Source organism: Mustelus asterias, chromosome 14 (assembly GCF_964213995.1).
Source record: "Mustelus asterias chromosome 14, sMusAst1.hap1.1, whole genome shotgun sequence".
Classification (NCBI taxonomy): domain Eukaryota; kingdom Metazoa; phylum Chordata; class Chondrichthyes; order Carcharhiniformes; family Triakidae; genus Mustelus; species Mustelus asterias.
The window spans coordinates 104,440,207-104,459,332 of record NC_135814.1 but is presented as its reverse complement, the minus strand read 5'-3'; the positions used below and the strand labels follow the sequence as shown (position 1 = coordinate 104,459,332).

The 19,126-nt window shown below is 42.4% G+C and overlaps 1 protein-coding gene across 2 annotated transcripts in view; it reads right to left on the bottom strand.

Moving 5' to 3' along the window:
* Nucleotides 1-18,179, bottom strand: part of traf3ip1 (TNF receptor-associated factor 3 interacting protein 1) — a 94,523-nt gene extending 76,344 nt beyond the window's left edge. For both annotated transcript variants that reach the window (XM_078229088.1, XM_078229087.1), the window contains exons 1-4: nucleotides 17,919-18,179; nucleotides 7,619-7,687; nucleotides 3,679-3,840; nucleotides 584-733 (exon numbers count right to left, since the gene is read on the bottom strand). In XM_078229088.1, coding sequence (XP_078085214.1) covers nucleotides 584-733; nucleotides 3,679-3,840; nucleotides 7,619-7,687; nucleotides 17,919-18,041 — 504 coding nt within the window. In that variant the 5' untranslated portion in view covers nucleotides 18,042-18,179. The remainder of the gene's footprint in view (nucleotides 1-583; nucleotides 734-3,678; nucleotides 3,841-7,618; nucleotides 7,688-17,918) is intronic.
* Nucleotides 18,180-19,126: the final 947 nt, after the last annotated feature.

The window sequence follows — 19,126 nt, the reverse complement described above, 5'->3', positions numbered from 1 at the left end:
TAGGTGGGCACAAGAAGTGACAATTAGGAAAAGTGAAGTCGTTTTTGAATGTTTTTTTCTGTAGTGGAAAATCCTCTTAATGAGTTACTATGTGCCATTATACTAATATCAATTATGCTGGTTACACAACACCTTTAACTTATTTTGACATTTGGCTTTAAAAAAAATACTGTGTACATAATGAAGTTTCAGGGTGGCTTCCTTTAGTGGTTAGCACTGCTGCCTCACATCGATTCCCGGCTTGGGTCACTGTCTGTGTGGAGTTTGCACATTCTCCCCGTGTCTGCGCGGGTTCCTTCGGATGCTCCGGTTTCCTCCAAAGATGTGCGGGTTAGGTGGATTGGCCATGATAAATTGCCTCTCAGTGTCGGGGGACTAGCTAGGGTAAATGTATGGGGTTATGGGGATAGGGCCTGAGTGGGATTGTGGTCGGTGCAGACTCGATGGGTCGAATGGCCTCCTTCTGCACGGTAGGATTCTATGATTATTTGGGCATATCGGTTTATCCTGAGCACTTCAAAAATGTGTTGAAGTTCAGTCCCTTGAGCATCGCCCGAGTGATATATTAAAGTCTGAGGGTTACCTCCTGTTCTGTGTCTTTCTGCCTCTTGCGCTCATCATCTTTTTTCTCTCTGTTTTCTTTGCCCTGTGATTTGGAGCCGGATATTGCTTTTGCCTTAAGATCTGTCTTTTCACCAGCAAGGACCCTCCTCACCGAATCGTCACTGGAAAGCTGGAGAGCAGGAAACAAAATGGATTACTGTAGCCCTTAACTCTGTGCAAGGCTGAAATAGTCACTGATCCAACATGAGCAATACTCTCAAAAATTACAAGGGTTGGACAGAAACAAAACTCATGATTCTACCACGTTCATGTTTTATTTGAAGGGTTTTGGGTTCAATTAGTTTGACACGTCTACCCCGCCCCCCCGTCCCTGTGAGTGAAATGCCACAGGCCAGGTCACAGTGGCTTGTGTCCAATATAACTGGTATCCTGCAATTTCACCAAAAATTCAAAAAACTTGGAGCAGTCACATGAAATGCGATACTAGTAACTCTTTGTAAAACCAGTAACCTGTGGAGAGAGAAACAGTTATGTTTTAGGTTGATGACTTGATGAAAGGAGTATCACTGCACAAGCTCCAAAGTGTGAAACTATTTGTGAAATATCCAAGTTCAATGGTAAAAGTTCAAAGGAAATATTCTCCTCCTCGAATTAAAAAGTTCTTTTCCCAAAGGTAGGGGAATCTAAAACTAGAGGGCATAGGTTTAAGGTGAGAGGGGAGAGATATAAAAGGGTCCAGAGGGGCAATTTTTTCACAGAGAGGGTGGTGAGTGTCTGGAACAAACTGCCAGAGGTGGTAGTGGTAGAGTTCGAATCCCGGCTTGGGTCACTGTCTGTGTGGAGTTTGCACGTTCTCCCTGTGTCTGCGTGGGTTTCCTCCAGGTGCTCCGGTTTCCTCCCACAGTCTGAAAGACGTGCTGGTTAGGTGCATTGACCTGAACAGGCGCTGGACTGTGGCGACTAGGGGAATTTCACAGTAACTTTATTGCAGTGTTAACGTAAGCCTTACTTGTGACTAATAAATAAACTTTCACTTTAGAGGCGGGTACAATTTTGTCTTTTAGAAAGCATTTAGACAGTTACATGGGTATAGAGGGATATGGGCCAAACGGGGGCAATTGGGACTAGCTTAGGGGTTTAAAAAAAAGGGCGGCATGGACAGGTTGGGCCGAAGAGCCTGTTTCCATGCTGTAAACCTATATGACTCTACCTTGACCAGACATTGCCTCTAATAGAAAACACAATTGTTTGGCAAGTAATGAAATATGTTGATTATTAAACCCAAGCATACAGAAGAGAGGTGACTACAATTGGATAAGGATCTCTCTCCCCCACCCCCCACTAGTCTTCATTGCTTTTTTTCTTCAGTACACACACCCCAAATAACTTATTTCTCCTCTTTCCTTCCCTACTCCCAAAACAGGCTGAATTCACACAGCCAATGTCGTTTTCTCAGTACACACCATCTGCAGCTGCATCCCTAGCTATTTCATTCTTTTTGAAGCATTTTTGAATTCCATCTTGGGAGAAAGTTGCTAACTGGAGATTTGCATTATTTAAATCCTTCAAGAGATGGTTTCAAAGGATGTAAACGTTTCTGGTTTTATGGTCCCATTTTAAAATAAAAAAGGTCAGTGTAGTTTCACTACCAATTGCAATACTTCTGGAGCTACCCCTCACCCCAACACATACCCTTGTTCCCAAAATGATTCTGTTCATTTATTTTTCTTCATTTCTCACCAGCACTTGAAACTGTGGTACAACTTTGTTATTTGGAAAAGGAGCTTACGATATTTTTTGGGGTGGCAGTCAGCAAGGCGTCATTTTCTTAAAACGGTGGAATGGCACAACTTGGACAGCAACTTCCAGACATTTGAATTTAACCATATCCCTTGCATGAAGTTGCTGTACCATTTGTGTATAAATAATTATGAGAGGTATTGACAGGGTGGAGGCTTTTTCCCAGGATGGAAGTGTCAATTATAAGGCACAGGTTCAAGGTAAGTGGGGGAAAGTTTAAGGGAGATGTGCGAGGGAAGTTTTTCACGCAGGGAGTGGTGGGTGCCTGGAATGCGCTGCCAGAGGAGATGGAGGAAGAAGGCACATTGGCAACATTTAAGAGGCATCTGAATGGGTACATGAATAGGGAGGGAATAGAGGGGTATGGACCGAGTAAGGGTAGAAGGTTTTTTAAAAAAGTTTAGGTAGGGCATCATGATCAGCACGGGCTTGGAGGGCCAAAGGGCCTGTTCCTGTGCTGGACTTTTTTTTGTTCTTGTTCTTTATTATAACAGAGAGCATCATTTCCCTCATTATTTTGACAGCAAAATCAAGACTATGGAACTCCAGCGTCTTTCTATTACTCAACTGTTTTCTTGATTACACACTGCTTAGTGTTGACCACCTTTGCTTTGGGTGTTGTATTACAGAATGAAAAGAATCATGAAAAATTACATCAAACAAGAGTGGCACGAAACATTACATCAAACAAGGGCGGCACGGTAGCGCAGTGGTTAGCACTGCTGCTTCACAGCTCCAGAGTCCCAGGTTCGATTCCCGGCTCGGGTCACTGTCTGTGTGGAGTTTGCACATTCTCCTCGTGTCTGCGCGGGTTTCCTCCGGGTGCTCCGGTTTCCTCCCACAGTCCAAAGATGTGCGGGTTAGGTTGATTGGCCAGGTTAAAAATTGCCCCTTAGAATCCTAAAATGCGTAGGTTAGAGGGATTAGCGGGTAAATATGTGGGGGTAGGGCCTGGGTGGGATTGTGGTCGGTGCAGACTCGATGGGCCGAATGGCCTCCTTCTGCACTGTAGGGTTTCTATGATTCTATGGAGTGTGTAAGTGTCTAAAAGAATGAATGTACGTAATTGTATCTCAGAGTGTAGTACATAGTTGGACCTTTCATACACATCCTGCTGTTGCAATGCACCTTCAAATAATGCCTCAATTAAACATTAATTGACAGCATTGGAGAGAACAAGAATAGCTGGAGTGATACAGTACCATTGTGGTGCAGGATGGCTACATGACAGTGCCCCTTGTGGAGTACCTAAAAATGGGTGCCCATTTTGGTTCTTTCACATCTCCAGGGTTGTCTCCCCCAGAAGGAATTTACCTTGTTAAGGCAACATTTTGCAATTATTTGCAAAAGCTCATTGGTTTTGTCTGGTTCATGGCCAGCCACTACGCGTGCAGGTTTCACAGACAAAGGATCACCAGAGACCATCATCACGACATCAATAGCCTTCTGCAGGAATGCAATTTTAGCATCTTTATCCTGAGAAGGAAACAAAGGGAGATGAATTAATAAGGAAAGTGAAAATCAAAACTTTCAATTCATAATATCTATACCTAGCAAATGAAAAGAACACATTTCCATTTACATAGAACTTTTTATAGCCTGTGCAGTGAATCTCATGCTAACAAAAGTGATAATTTTCACATAACAACTAAGATAAATAACCAGTCTTTTTTTGATGGTGTTAGTTGAGGGATAAATGTCAGCCAGAGCACAAGAGACATTGGATTTTGTTTTCTGTCCTTTTGAACAAGCAGGTGGAGGCCTCAATTCAATATCCTGTGCAAAAGTGGTTCCTCCAACCAAACAGCACTCTTTCAGTCCTGCACTGAAATATCACCCTAAATTGCATTCCCAAATCCTGAAATGAGACCTAAATGCACTACCTTAGAATCATAGAATCCTACAGTGCAGAAGGAGAGCTTTCGGCCCATCGAGTCTGCACCAACCACAATCCCACCCAGGCCCTATCCCCATAACCCCATGCATTTACCCTAGCTTGACACTAAGGGGCAATTTAACATGGCCAATCGACTTAACCTGCACATCTTTGGAGTGTGGGAGGAAACCAGAGCACCCATAGGAAACCCACGCAGACACGGGGAGTACTTGCAGACTCCACACAGTGATCCAAGCCAGGAATCGAACCTGGGTCCCTGGGGCTGTGAGGCAGCAGTGCTAACCAGTGTGCTACCGTGCCACCCACTACCTTCTGATTGAGGAAATGATATTACTATCACCAAGCTATGCTTGCTTTCAAATTCCTGAATACATATATTTTTTAATTGAAAACTTACACAATGGCCAAAGTCTAAAATCCAGATTTAAACAGGAAAAAAAAGGAAAGGAAATCAAAATTACACAAGTTAATGTGAAAAGAAAAGAAGGAAAATAATGCAATAAGTCTTTACTTCAAGAGCAATAACGTAGAAGAATTAAAAAAATAGGCAGGCTGTTACATCTAGAGCTCTGAAGGAACAAAGAAGGAAAGATCAGAGGAGCAACAATAACAAAGTGCAAGACCAGAAGCACTGAAGTCATGGGCTGGGATATGGTACTAGCCACTGCTATGACAAAGCAGAAAAGACTCCTGGAGAAGATTCAAGCTTGTTCAGTTCCCACAGGCAGAGGAACTGACAAAAAACAATAACAGAGATTAATCTGATAGTTTTTGAGTTGGATGTGCAAAACCAAAACTGTTCTAAAAATCAAAACGTGCGGGTCAGGGGGGAGTAAGGTGGCACGAGGGAATTCTTTTGAGTTGTTTTGAGGATTAAATTCCACAACTTTATCCATTATTCCGTGAAGACTTTAAATGATTGGCCTTTAAATCTATTTTTATTCCTAACCATATTAAAAGCTGAAAATACACAACACGATGCAAATATTGGAGGAAAGCATCAACGATGAAACAGTATTGGAGAGGGATAATAGAGTTTAGCTAAATTCAAAGGGAGTTCTGTGCTTTGGCTACCCAACAGGTAGTCGTTGCTTTTGGAAGCACTGAAGGCCTCTCCAGATAGTTGAAGATCGCATTAAGACTTTCGTGGGTGATAAGGAATCCTGTCTACATCGGAACTGAAATGGGTGATGAAAGTCCCCAAGAGATGATCCAAGGACCAGATTTGCTTGGTCAGTAAAGGCCCTAAAAATGATCAGCTGAAAACAATCCTAACTATACTACAAAAGGCGTCCAGAAATTTTCCAATTCATTAAGTTGACTGGTGTTAACACTGAACAACCGGTCTAGTTCCTACAGCAGAATCTCATAAAAATGGAAGAAACTGTGATAGAGATAACTCTGGGTATTCTCACAAAAGAGAGGAGATTTTGTTCCGAGTCTGGACCTCATTCCACTGTGACTACTCAGTAGAGGGAACAATAGGGCTAGGATTTTACAGAGCCCAGGGAGCACATAAAGAGGCGGAGGAGAGCATTAAAATCAGGTCGGGTATAAGGGGATGCCATGCCAATCACTTCCTTGCTGCATTTTACCAAAGGCAGGGGCAGGTGGCGCCTATGCCAATATGCCCTTATGCCAATGGTGGCCTTTAAACGGCCAATTAAGAGCCACCTAATGGCCCCTTCCTGCCACTACTGACAAGACCACCCCCCCTGCCCTTTTTGCAGAAGCCTTCCTAATTAGAAAAGGAAACATGAGCCAGTAAACTGTACTTCTACCCTGATAAATAGATTAGGCCAATAGGTTTGCAAGATAATTAGATGAATGCAATCTGATGCAAAAAGATTTAGATGCTGCAGGTGAGTGGGCCATTCACAACTCAACTTGTACGAAATAGAAATGATTTGAATTATTATTGTCACATGTATTGATATACAGTGAAAAATATTGTTTCTTGTGCACTATACAGACAAAACATACCACTCATAGAGAAGGAAAGGAGCATGCAGAATGTAGTGTTACAGTCATAGCTAGGATGTAGAGAAAGAGCAACTTAATATAAGGTAGGTCCATTAAAAAGTCTGATGGCAACAGGGAAGAAGCTGTTTTTGAGTCAGTTGGTACGTGTCCTCAGATTTTTGTATCTTTTTCCTGATGGAAGAAGGTGAAAGAGAGAATGTCCGGGGTGTGTGGGGTCCTTGATTATGCTTCACCATGGACCTGTTGCTATTATGTTCAGAATATCCGGACCAACTAAACTGCTCTTTACCAAAAAAAAAATTTGCTTTTGTGCGAGCAAACATGCATTTAGATTCACATTCTCTGAATTTCAACAAAAATACAACAATCTAAATCTTAAATATTTCAATTGACCCAATGCTGTATTCTCGGCAGAGTTCCAAATTACAACTAACCTCGGTGTAAAAAAGGTGTTTTCACTCCCAAATGGCCAGCTCTAATTTCAAGAATATGCCCCCAGCAGAATAAGTAGTTCCTCTGTACTGAACTTCTTTATTGAATCCTTTTATCGTTTGAAAGAGCTTGTGTAGGCCAGCCACCAACTATCTTTCAACTCAAGAAAATACAAACCAAGTTAATGCTGTCTCTCCTCATAATTTAGTTCTCTAAACCCTGGTAACATTCTTATGAATTAGCACTATACCCCTCGCAAGGCCAATATATCCTTCTCAACGTGAAACACGGTACTCCCAGATGAGGTCTGATCAATGGGTCTGTAGAACTAAAGCTGGACTTGAGACAAATGCCAACATTCCATTAACTTTTTGATTGGTTTATGTTGACTAGTTTTAAATTCTCCCTGTGCATGGATTCCAAATTCCTTTACAGTTCCAAGATCATCACCATTTAGAAAATATTCTGATTCTTAGTTCCAAAGCAGATGACCTCACACTTGTCTTACTTTTCACTTAACCTGTCTATGTGCCTTTGCAACTTTCTGCTCTGATCTGAAATACTTATATCCTCTCCCAATTTAGTATCATCTGCAAACTTGGATATACTCTCTATTGCATCATCCAAGTCATTGATGAAAAGTTGAGGTTCCAAGTACGCATGATTGGGGAACACTCCTCCTCACATCCTACAAAACCGAGTGTATGCTAACCAATTTCCAAATCAAGTTCATTGGCTATCTCCAATTCTGTGTGCTCTAATTTTTCCAACTGTCTTCTGTGTAGAACCCTAACCAGTGAGAGGAATCCCACAGGAATGTGACATTGGTGAATCAACCTGCACATCAATTACACTGCATTAGAGGTAATAATTTTTTGAATTAATTCATCTAAACAGCCTATTACGTAAACTACACAATTTATGCAATTACTTTTCACATACCTTGACATTATCAGATTTCATCTCAAACTCTGTATATAGTCCTTTCAGAAATCCAGTGGTCCTTATAACCTATAAATAGAAAAGAACAGAAACTTGAACACATGTTTATTCAACTATTACTGGCAATGGTTCATCCCCCTTTGACACCGGTCCCTTTTTTCTTCAAAACTGTTGGCATCACTCCCACTTCAACAAATGCACTCTCAACACTGTCTTTCTCACCAAACATGAAAAGTCTCTCAAGATCCTTGTATGTGTCACCTCCCTATTGTGCTCCTCTATCCCAAATGTTCAAATCCCTCTCAAAAAACAGACCTAACCAAAGTCACAAATGACACCCCAAGTTTATTATCCCTTCTCAACCTCTAATCATGGCAATTGTGAGATTCTTCTCCTGCTCCAGTGTGCAGCTTGGTGGAACAAAATGACTTCAAATGCTACTGATCGCATCCATCACAGAGGTGGATCAGCCTGGTCAACTACCTCATACAATACATCTTTAAAACAACTAGATGTAAAACTGGCTTTCAAAACACTCCACGTATTCAGTACAGATGAAATCAAAGCATAAAACTGATGGCTTTTATATTACATTCAAACTATCTACATTTCCTTCCTCACTAATTTCTTTCCCTCCCCTTGGCCCTGATTTTATTTTAATAATAACAAATATGGGGTAAATCAGACAGCAACTTCTGGTGTCTGCACATGTTCATTTTAACATGGAAATGCAGAAGTTCCTGTCAGAAATATCCCACTCCTCCAATGAATGCACTGTAACTGATAGCCTAAGCATTGAAAGATGTGCAACAACATACTTGGGTATGTGCCCGGTAGTTCCCACTAAAGTTCAGCCATAAAAAATTATGGCTGGTGTATTCAGGAGTAAGTGAAATTTTAATGGTGCTATAAGTGATAATTATTGCCATACAGTTACCATGCCTTTAGGTGCCAAGCTTGGCAATTCCATCAACAAACTCTCTGTCTCATTCAGCCTTTACTAAAACCAACACTTTTACCAAATTTGTAGAGACCCCTCATGGCATCAGTTGCTTTTGGCTGGTCTCAATTTTGTGTAATTATGCTTCAGTTAAGCACCTTAGAGCGTTTTCCTATATTAAAGGCTATATATAAATGAAAGTTGTTATTGCATTAGAAGCATATAATTAAAATATCACAATATCAGAACAGACAGATTATTTCATTAGCTGAAACCTGGACTACCTGTTACAGTTCTATTCTGATCTACCCAGTCATTGTCAGAGAATCACGAAATGGATTTTCTTCCTGCTCTCACACCATTACATCTGGGGTCATCCAAGGATCCACCCTTGGCCTCCACCCCCCCCCCCTCCCCTCCCCCCCCCCCCCCCCCCCCCCCTCCTATTTCTCATCATCATGCTGTTCCTCGGCAGCAGCAGCTGAGAACATAATGACAGCTTCCATATGTACGCTAGCCATACCCGGCTCTACCTTACTACCATCTGTCTTGACACCCCTTCACTGCCTCCAAGTTGACACAATGCTTCTCCGCCATACAACACTGGATGATCAGAAAATTCCTGCAACAAAATATTTGAAGGGTCGAAAATGATGTCCCCTGTCCCCTGCCACAAACTCTGTTCCCAACCACCAACTTCATTCCTCTCCTTGGCAACTGTCTGAAGCTAAACCATGATCTTGTCCTTCTTCCAACTCTGCAGCTTCCCCTAGCCCGACAAGCCTTTGAGCTGTTCATTTCCCTCCAATTGTGCAACCCCAATCTTAATCACTCCATCACTGACAGCTATGCCTTCAGCTGCCTAGTCTCCTAAACTCCAGAATTCCCTCCCTAAGCTAGTTATATAAAAACAATACTGTTATTAGTCAATATATAATTAAAGCTTGTTGTTGAAAAGCACTCAAGGTTGCATCATGTGGAGGTTATTACTGCAGAACTAACAAGCCTTTGTTGGAACTGTAACCACGGGAAAGCCACTAAAATCGGCATCCCTGGTGGGCCTGAATTTTTAAAAACAACAAATATTAAGTGGCTTACTGGTTCTGACTTTAGCATTTCAAGAAATATTTGGTTGTGACCAAGTTATAAATGATAGCTAACGCTTAAAAAAACAGAAATCAGAGGGAGATGTTTGATTATGATTGATTTAGAGCCAACCCCAAAGCAAAAGAGTAGCACATAGTTGTGGAAAAATCAGTCAGTTGTCCAGCCCATGACTGAACAAACAGAAAACAGCGAGGGGAGTTAGTTAAAACACTAACCAAAGACAAACACTTAAAAAAGAAAAAATAGAAAATTATGATTATGGTCTGGTTAGGACGGCAGAGAGCAATCACTGCCAGAACCCAGAAAATTCAATTAGAGGAAAATACCCAAAAAGATAGCAATTGCATCAAAACTTCCAAACACTCCATTAGATCAAAAAAACAAAAGAAAGCATGACTTTCACCACGGAGGTAGATCATTTTCAAGAAATACAGAAATTGGGAGCATGCAAAGCAAAGCAAAAAGTGGAGTTTAAATAAAATTGGAACAAAAGGTAGAGTTAACCAGTGCTCTCAAACAACAAGGAATTGACATCGTGATGGAGACACAGCAAGCATTAATGTAAAAAATGCAGGAGCTAGAGGAGAGTTTAAGCAAAGAAAGATGTACAACTCACCTCATTTGCCCACAAGATAGGCCAGGGAAGGGGTAAACCCTAGACAAGTAGCAGAGGCTGTTAGCAAGCCAAGGAGCAGGACCAGGATCTAGAACCATAACCTTCTAACAAGCTTCCCAGATAGTGATAAAACATGATGAGTAATAAAAGCAGATGTGGCAGATAGGGTTCTCCAACAATACCTGTGTGTGAATGTTTAGGGGAGCTATAGGCATTTTAACCGTCTGTGGTCTTGTCTTTGATGCTGGAAGGATGTTAATCGTTTTAATCAATGCCTTTTCTATACATGTACATTGTTTTGGTTTTGTTAGTTGCCTTCTCTGGATGCATATTAACATATCTATTATTCTTGATATACTATGAGTCACATCTTTGGTTTTGCACTGATTCAAACTCTGAATATTCCAGTCATTAATATTTAATAGTCCTTACAAAATTAAAGATGGCACGATGACACAGTGGTTAGCACTGCTGCCTCACAGCACCAGGGACCCGGGTAAAATTCCGGCCTCGGGTGACTGTGCAGAGCTTGCACATTCTCCCCGTGTCTGGACTGTGGGAGGAGAGCCACACAAAGATGTACAGGTAAAGTTAATTGGACATGTTAAACTGCCCCTTAGTGTCAGGGGGATCAGCAGGGTAAATACATGGGTTTAAGAGCATAGGGCCTGGGTGGTATTGTCGTCGGTGCAGATTTGATGGGCTGAATGGCCTCCTTCTGCACTGTAGAGATCCAATGAGAAAGAAATAGCTTGTGTGGAGGATGAACGAACTCTCATGTGACTATCAGTAAATAGGATAATGCCAAAGCAACCACCTATGCATATGTTATATATGTTTATGTAACTGTAATAAAGCCAACTGTTCAAAAGAAAATTAATGAGTAAAGTGAAAATTGACCTAGAGTGGTTTACTCAAGTTCAAAAGAAGGAAATGTTAAAACAGTGACCGTTACTCATTGACCATCCTCCCATCGGGCCTGTCCTGTGTATGGCCAGCTCAAATGTACAAGCTGTGCTTACAAATAGCAGGCTTTGTTTCTGTTTTGCAACAAACCATAAAGAACAAGACATTTACGGATAAAACCTACTCGTTTCAGAAGACGACAACAAGCCTGTAAGACAGAGGAGATCAGGAGACTGCAAAAACAGCTCCTCATGGCATCACCTTGGATGGATAATAAAACAATACGGGTATGAGCAGCTCAAATGTGCAAATTCATAAAGTCATGAATTTTCACAGGAGCCAGAAGTCCATTTGCTTTAACTGTACCCCTTAAAGTTCAAACCTGATCATTTGGTCTTTCTGAAGGAAACAGGTAGTATTAATGGCTTGATTCAAGGTTCTGATGAAAGGTCATCTCGACCTGAAACTTTAACTCTGTGTTTCTCCGCTGCTGAGCATTTCCAGCATTTTTTGTTTGCGTTTCAGATTTCCGGCATCCACACAGTTATTTGACTTTAGTATTAACAACTTGCTATTTAAAACAGTTGTGCATGTGCAATACTGTTAGTCGTGGATGTATTTTAAAGGTTGTTGTTTAAAAATCACTGAATGAAGCTGAGGTTATATCTATGAAACAAAATTCTACAGATGCGGCAAATGCAAAATATAAATTGAAAATGCTGCAAATACTCAGCAGGTCAGACCACAGATGTGGAGAGAAACAGATAACATTTCAGGTCACAAAGAACCACCAAAATTCACCCACACCACCTTTCTGTCAGCACAGAATTTGCACACGATTTCGTTTGATTGACAGCGCTTGATTCGTATTTTAGTTGATCATGATCCCCATTCGTTTTGTAAAATGGTTTTGTAAAACTTGGCATTTTTATATTTTCAAAATTACATGGAAGCTATTTCCTTAAAGTAGGGTACTAAATAAAATGCATGGACAACTTTGAATCACAACCTGGGAGCACATAGAACAACTTTTTGCATCATCGAAGACCTTTAAAGTTAAAGTTTATTTATGGTCACAAGTAAGGCTTACAATAACACGGTAATGAAGTTAATGTGAAATTCCCCTAGTCGCCACACTCTGGCGCCTGTTCGGGTCAATGCATCTAACCAGCACGTCTTTCAGACTGAGAGGAAACTGGAGCACCCAGAGGAAACCCACGCAGACACGGGGAGAACATGCCAACTTCTCAGACAGTGGCACAAGCCGGGAATCAAACCCGGGTCCCTGGAGTTGTGAGGCAGCAGTGCCAACCACTGTGCCACCATGGTTTTCCACTATGCCCCAGGTGATTGTCTTGCAATTTTTGGTAATAATTTAAACTGCTTTTACTTTGATGAACAGAAAGGGTAAAAAAAAGAGCAAAAAAGAATGGTAAACCCTGAAATTAAAAGCCTTTGTGACAAGAGACTTTTGAGACAGCCCCTTAGTTCTGTTCATTTCCATGTACCATAGTGACAGCGGAAACAAATACAACATCCGCACAACACAACTCACAATTTATAACTCCAATTGTTCTTTCAACTTCTCACATGAATTGCTCCACTTCAAATACATAAACAAATATTTACAACCTGGCAATAACTAGGCAACTACGCTGATGTGACTTTGATGTTCTGTTCTATAGTAAGCAGTAACAATGTTATGCTTTCTTTCTGAGTTCACGTCATCCTGTCCATAGCTAGGGCAGATCATCATGAGCTTACTGAAGTCAATGCCTCAAAAATGGAAACTTCAGATGAGGAGCTCCACCTTCTGGAGTTTAGGAAAAAAGAAATGTCCTTCAGTTTGATTTTACCCCGAAAGTACCAAAACATTATCAAGCAAACATGACTTCAATGCAGAGGCACAGCTCGTCTTGCCGTTCCATTGCTTACAAAAATAAATATTTGTCTATTTTACAATTTGCTAATTTGGCTACCAATCATCCCTGATAACTAAAATAAGAGCAAAATCCTGTCGATGCTGGGGATCTGAAATAAAAACAGAAAATGCTGGAAATACTCAGCAGGTTGGGCAGCATCAGTGGAGAGAGAAACAGAATTGACATTTCAAGTTGTATCTGACTCCTCTACTGAACCCTAAAGAGGATTAATTAATATAAAATCATATAAACAATTCACAGGAAAGTGGAGTTGAGATTATAACCAGATCAGCCATATCTTATTAAAGAAAGTTATTTATTAGTCACAAGTAAGGCTTACATTAACACTGCAATGAAGTTACTGTGAAATTCCCCTAGTGGCCACACTCCGGCGCCTGTTCGGGTACCCTGAGGGACAATTTAGCACGGCCAATGCATCTAACCAGCACATCTTTCAGAATGTGGGAGGAAACCGGAACACCCAAAGGAAACCCATGCAGACACAGGGAGAACATGCAAACTCCACACAGACAGTGACCCAAGCCAGGAATCAAACTTGGGTCCCTGGCGTTGTGAGGCAGCAGTGCTAACCACTGTGCTACCATGCCGCCCATATTGAATGGCAGAGCAGGCTCGAAGGGCTGGAAGATCTACTCCTGCCCCTATGAATGGTCTAATCCTGCCCTGATGAATGGTCTGTTCTTATAACTGCCTTGAGCAAATGTTATTTTGGAGTAAGCTGACCAGACCAGGTGATAAAGAATGATCACGATATGAGCCCAACCTACTTTTATTCACAATACAGAAGACATTTTCCAACATGTGTTTTTCTTTTAAACATACATATCTAAAAATGAATTAAGCCACAAAGATAGCATTGCATCGAATAGATTTTCTCAGTCCCAATGAACACCACTTTTAATCAAATTCTCAATCTTTAAGGCTTGTTCCATGGGGTATTGTTAGTCACATGTTATTCATAGCCCTCTCTAACATGACTTCAAAGCATTAAATTCTACAAGGCACACAGTATCCCGAAAACAAGAAGCAGAGTTTGTGTGGTAGCTGTTTAAATGTATGGATGTAAAATAGATACTTAAAACACCATTTTATATTTATAGAGCATCTTTAACATAGAGAAACATGAATGGTGTAATCAGACATAAACAGACAACAAGCCAGAGGATGAGATATTAGTACAGCTGAACTAATTATTAGTGTAAGAAGTGGGTTTTAAAGAAGATTGTAAATTAAGAGAGACAAATCGCCTGAGGGAGGGACAAGACCATGAAAGAAATTTTAAAAAAGGAGGATTTGAATTTTAAATTATCAGCATAGAACGATCACTGAGTATGTTACGCCTACTAAGGAACAAGATCTAATTTCAATTCATAGGAGCTACATGTTTGCCTATGACAGTTTTAAGAAAATAGAAATATCTGGAAAAGCCCAATTGTTGCACTGTATGTTTTTTTTAAAAGCTGAAATTGACAGACACAAGTTACAGTCTACAGAAAGAAACCAGAGTGCCATGAAATGAAAATGTTGCTCTCATTCCAGGAAAGTAGTAAACACAAGAGATTCCAATGTTTTGACCTGAACAAAAAACCTGGATATGTCCATCATTACACAGTGGCATAAGTGCTAATATTTGCTATGATTAGTACCTGGTTCATATCAACCATTACACGTTTAAAGCAGGGAAAAAAACATCCCTGATGGAGCAGGATATAGATCGGTTGAAGGCTTGGGCGGAGAGATGGCAGATAGAGTTTAATCCGCACAAATGTGAGGTAATGCATTTTGGAAGGTCTAATACAGAGAGGAAATATACAGTAAATGGCAGAACCCTTAAGAGTATTGATAGGCAGAGGGATTTGGATGTACAGGGAAACAGGTCACTGAAAGTGGCAACGCAGGTGGAGAAGGTAGTCAAGAAGGCATATGGCATGCTTGCCTTCATCGGTCAGGGCATTGAGTTTAAAAATTGGCAATTCATGTTGCAGCGTTATAGAACCTTAGTTAGGCCACACTTGGAATATAGCATTCAATTCTGGTCGCCACACTACCAGAAAGATGTGGAAGCTTTGGAGAGGGTACAGAAAAGATTTACCAGGATGTTGCCTGGTATGGAGGGCATTAGCTATGAGGAGAGGTTGGAGAAACGTGGTTTGTTCTCACTGGAACGACGGAGATTGAGGGGCGACCTGATAGAAGTCTACAAGATTATGAGGGGCATGGACAGAGTGGATAGTCAGAAGCTTTTTCCCAGGGTGGAAGAGTCAATTACAAGGAGCCATAAGGTGCGAGGGGCAAGGTTTAAAGGAGATGTACGAGGCAAGTTTTTTTTTACATAGAGGGTGGTGGGTGCCTGGAACTCGCTGCCGAGAGAGGTAGTGGAAGCTGATATGCTAGTGAGTTTTAATGGGCATCTGGACAAATACATGAATAGGATGGGAATAGAGGGATATGGTCCCCGGAAGGGCGTTTAGTTCAGTCGGGCAGCATGGACGGTGCAGGCTTGGAGAGCCGAAAGGCCTGTTCCTGTGCTGTAATTTTCTTTGTCCTTTGTTCCTCATCCCCATCTTAAATTGGAGACCCTTTATTTTTAAATTACGCTCCCTAGTTCTAGATTCCCCCATGAGCGGAAACATCCTCTTGGCATTTACACTGTCAAGCCCCCTTAAGATCACAAGCAGAGGGATGAAGCTCTGTGCGGAATGACAAACAGAGTGACTAGCCACATAATATAGTTATTAAGAAAAAATAGTACTTGGAGGGCAGAGCACCACATGGGTAAAGTTCAACCTCCAGGCATCACATTCATATTTGATGGAAGTTAAGATCCAACAACTTATCAGGCACATTTAAAACAAAACATCTTAAGGTGCTTCGTAGGACTATTTTAAAGGAAAACTTGGCGTAAGGAAATATTAGGGTGGATGACCAAAAACATGGTCACAGAGATAGATTTTAAGGAATGTCTTAAAGGAAGACAGAGAAGTAGAGACGTGGGGAGGGAATTCCAGAGCTTAGAGCCTGGGCAGCTGAAGGCACGGCCACCAATGGTCGGGCGATTAAAATCTGGTATGCTGAAGAGGCCAGAATTTGAGCAGCACAGAGATCTTGGAAGTTGTGTGGCTGAAGGTTACAGAGGTAGGGAGGGGCAAGGCCATGGAGGGATCTGAAAACAAGGATAAGAATTTTTAAAATGGGCCTTTTAAAAATTTAAAAACCATTTAAAAATGGTTCCAGGTGGATGACTTATGAACATACAAATTAGGAGTAGGCCACTCGACTCTTCGAGCTTGTTCTGTCATTCAATAAGATCACGACTGATCTGATTGTAACCTCAACGCCACATTCCCACTGACCCCCGATAACCGTTCACCCCCTTGTTAGTCAAGAATCTATCTAGCTCTGCCTTAAAAATATTCAAAGATTCTGCTTCCACTGTGTCTTAAGAGAATCCCAATGACTCATCATCCTCTCAGAGAAAAAATATCTCCTCATCTCCGTCTTAAGTGAGCGACCCCTTATTTTTAAACAGTGACCCCTAGTTCTAGATTCTCACACAAGAAGAAACATCCTCTTCCCTGCCACCATCAATACCATTCAGGATCTTAAATGTTTTGATCAAGTCGCCTCTTCTAAACTCTCATGGATACAAACTTAACTTTTCCTTCTAAAGACAACCGCACTCAGGACAGCAGAGTTTGGGATGACTCCAAGTACGCAGAGGTGAGAATCTGAGTGCAGCCTAATGTGTGGAATCTGACATTTTCAACCAGGTCTTTGAAAGGAAACACTCTGCCATAGAGTCATACAGCACAGAAACGGCCATTTGGCCCATCGAGTCTGCACTGACAATAATGACTCAAGAACAGCTTCTTGAAGTTTATTTATTTATAAACTTCTACCCTGCTGCCATCAGACTTTTGAATGGACCTACCTCATATTAAGCTGATCTTTCTCTGCAACCTAGCTGTGACTGTAACACTATATTCTGCACACAATCCTTTCCCTCTCTGTGTACGGTATGCTTTGTCTATATAGTCGCAAGAAACAGTACTTTTCACTGTATCCCAGTACATGTGACAATAATAAATCAAATAACTACCACTAAAGTGGCACTGATCCCATTTTCATGCACTTGTCCTATATCCTTGAATATTTTAAGTGCTCATCCAAATACTTTTTAAAGATTGTAAGGTTTCCAGCCTCCAGTACCTTCCCAGGCAGTGCATTCCAGATGCCCACCACCCTTATGGGCAGCATAGTGGCACAGTGGTTAGCATTGCTACCGCACAATGCCAGGGACCCGGGTCCGATTCCCGGCTTGGGTCACTGTTTGTGCAAAGTCTGCATGTTCTCCTCGTGTCTGCGTGGGTTTCCTCCGGGTGCTCCGGTTTCCTCCCACAGTCCGAAAGACGTGTTGGTTAGGTTCATTGGCCGTGCTAAATTCTCCCTCAGTGTACCCGAACAAGCACCGGAGTGTGGCGACTAGGGGATTTTCACAGTAACTTCATTGCAGTGTTAATGTAAGTTTACTTGTGACACTGATAAATAAATTTTAAACTCTGATTTTCTCAAATCCTCTCTGAATCTTCTGCCCCTCACCCTAAAAACACACCCCCATGTGATTGACCCCTCAACCCTCCTTAGAGAAAGAAAGAGAAACAAACGCCCTTGCAACCAAAACACAACAGCTCAGAGCCACAGACCCTGCCCGGGGCCGCCCCCTCCCCGCCCGGACCCTGCCCGGGGCCGCCCCCTCCCCGCCCGCTCCCTCCCCGCCCGCTCCCTCACCTCAGTGAAGATGTCGTGCAGGTAGCGGAAAGGCGGCTTGCTCAGCAGCTTCTCGGTCAGCGGCGGCTTCTTGATCACTTTCCCCAACGTATCCTGGGTCCGCTTGACGAACGGGCCGCTCATGGCGCCTGCCTGCCTGCCTGCTGCTCTCTCTCTACCTCATGAGGGGCTGGCTGAAGGGGGACAATCCGCTTCTCGGCCCCAAAACTCGGGTGCCCGCTCCACCAACCGCCGCCCTGCGTCACCGCGCGAGCCGGCCGCGACGTGACGCGCTTACCCTGGCAACGGCGTCAACCTGGCAACGGCGTGACGTTCCCGCCTGGCAACGGTGTGACGTGCCACCTAGCAACCAACACAACACTGCATGGAGATGGTGGCCAAGTGGCCATGTCACTGGGCTTGTAGCCAATGATGTGGAGATGCTGGCGTTGGACTGGGGTAAACACAGTAAGAGTTTTAACAACACCAGGTTAAAGTCCAACAGGTTTATTTGGTAGCAAATACCATTAGCTTTCGGAGATTCTGTAACTTGATTTTGTGTCTCTGTGCCCTGTTTGAGAGCAGATTTCCACTCCATCTGACGAAGGAGCAGTGCTCCGAAAGCTAATGGCATTTGCTACCAAATAAACCTGTTGGACTTTAACCTGGTGTTGTTAAAACTCTTACTAGTAGCCAATGCCGTGGAAGATTGTGGGTTTGAATCTCACCCTCGCTTTTGGTGGAACTTAAATTACACCCGGAACCGAAAGCTCCTTTTTTTAAAAAATCCCATCTGGTTCACTGATCCTTACCTGGTGACTCCAGACAGACAACAATCTGAAATGGGCCTAAGTAACCCACTCAGTTGAAAGGCAATTGGAACATAAGCACATACGGGTAGCACAGTGTTTAGCACTGTTGCCTCACAGCGCCAGGGATGCAGGTTTGATTCCTGGCTTGGGTCACTGTCTGATGCAGAGTTCGCCCTCAGAAGCAGGCCTGCATGTCTGCGTGGGTTTCCTCCGGGTGCTCCGGTTTCCTCCCACAGTCCCAAAGACGTGCTGGTTAGGTGCATTGGCTGTGCTAAATTCTCCCTCAGTGTACCCGAACAGGCACTGGAGTGTGGCAATTAGGGGTGTGGTAGGGAAATTTGGAGTCATAGAGGTTTACAGCGTGGAAACAGGCCCTTCAGCCCAACTTGTCCAATTGTGTCTTAACTTAGACAATTC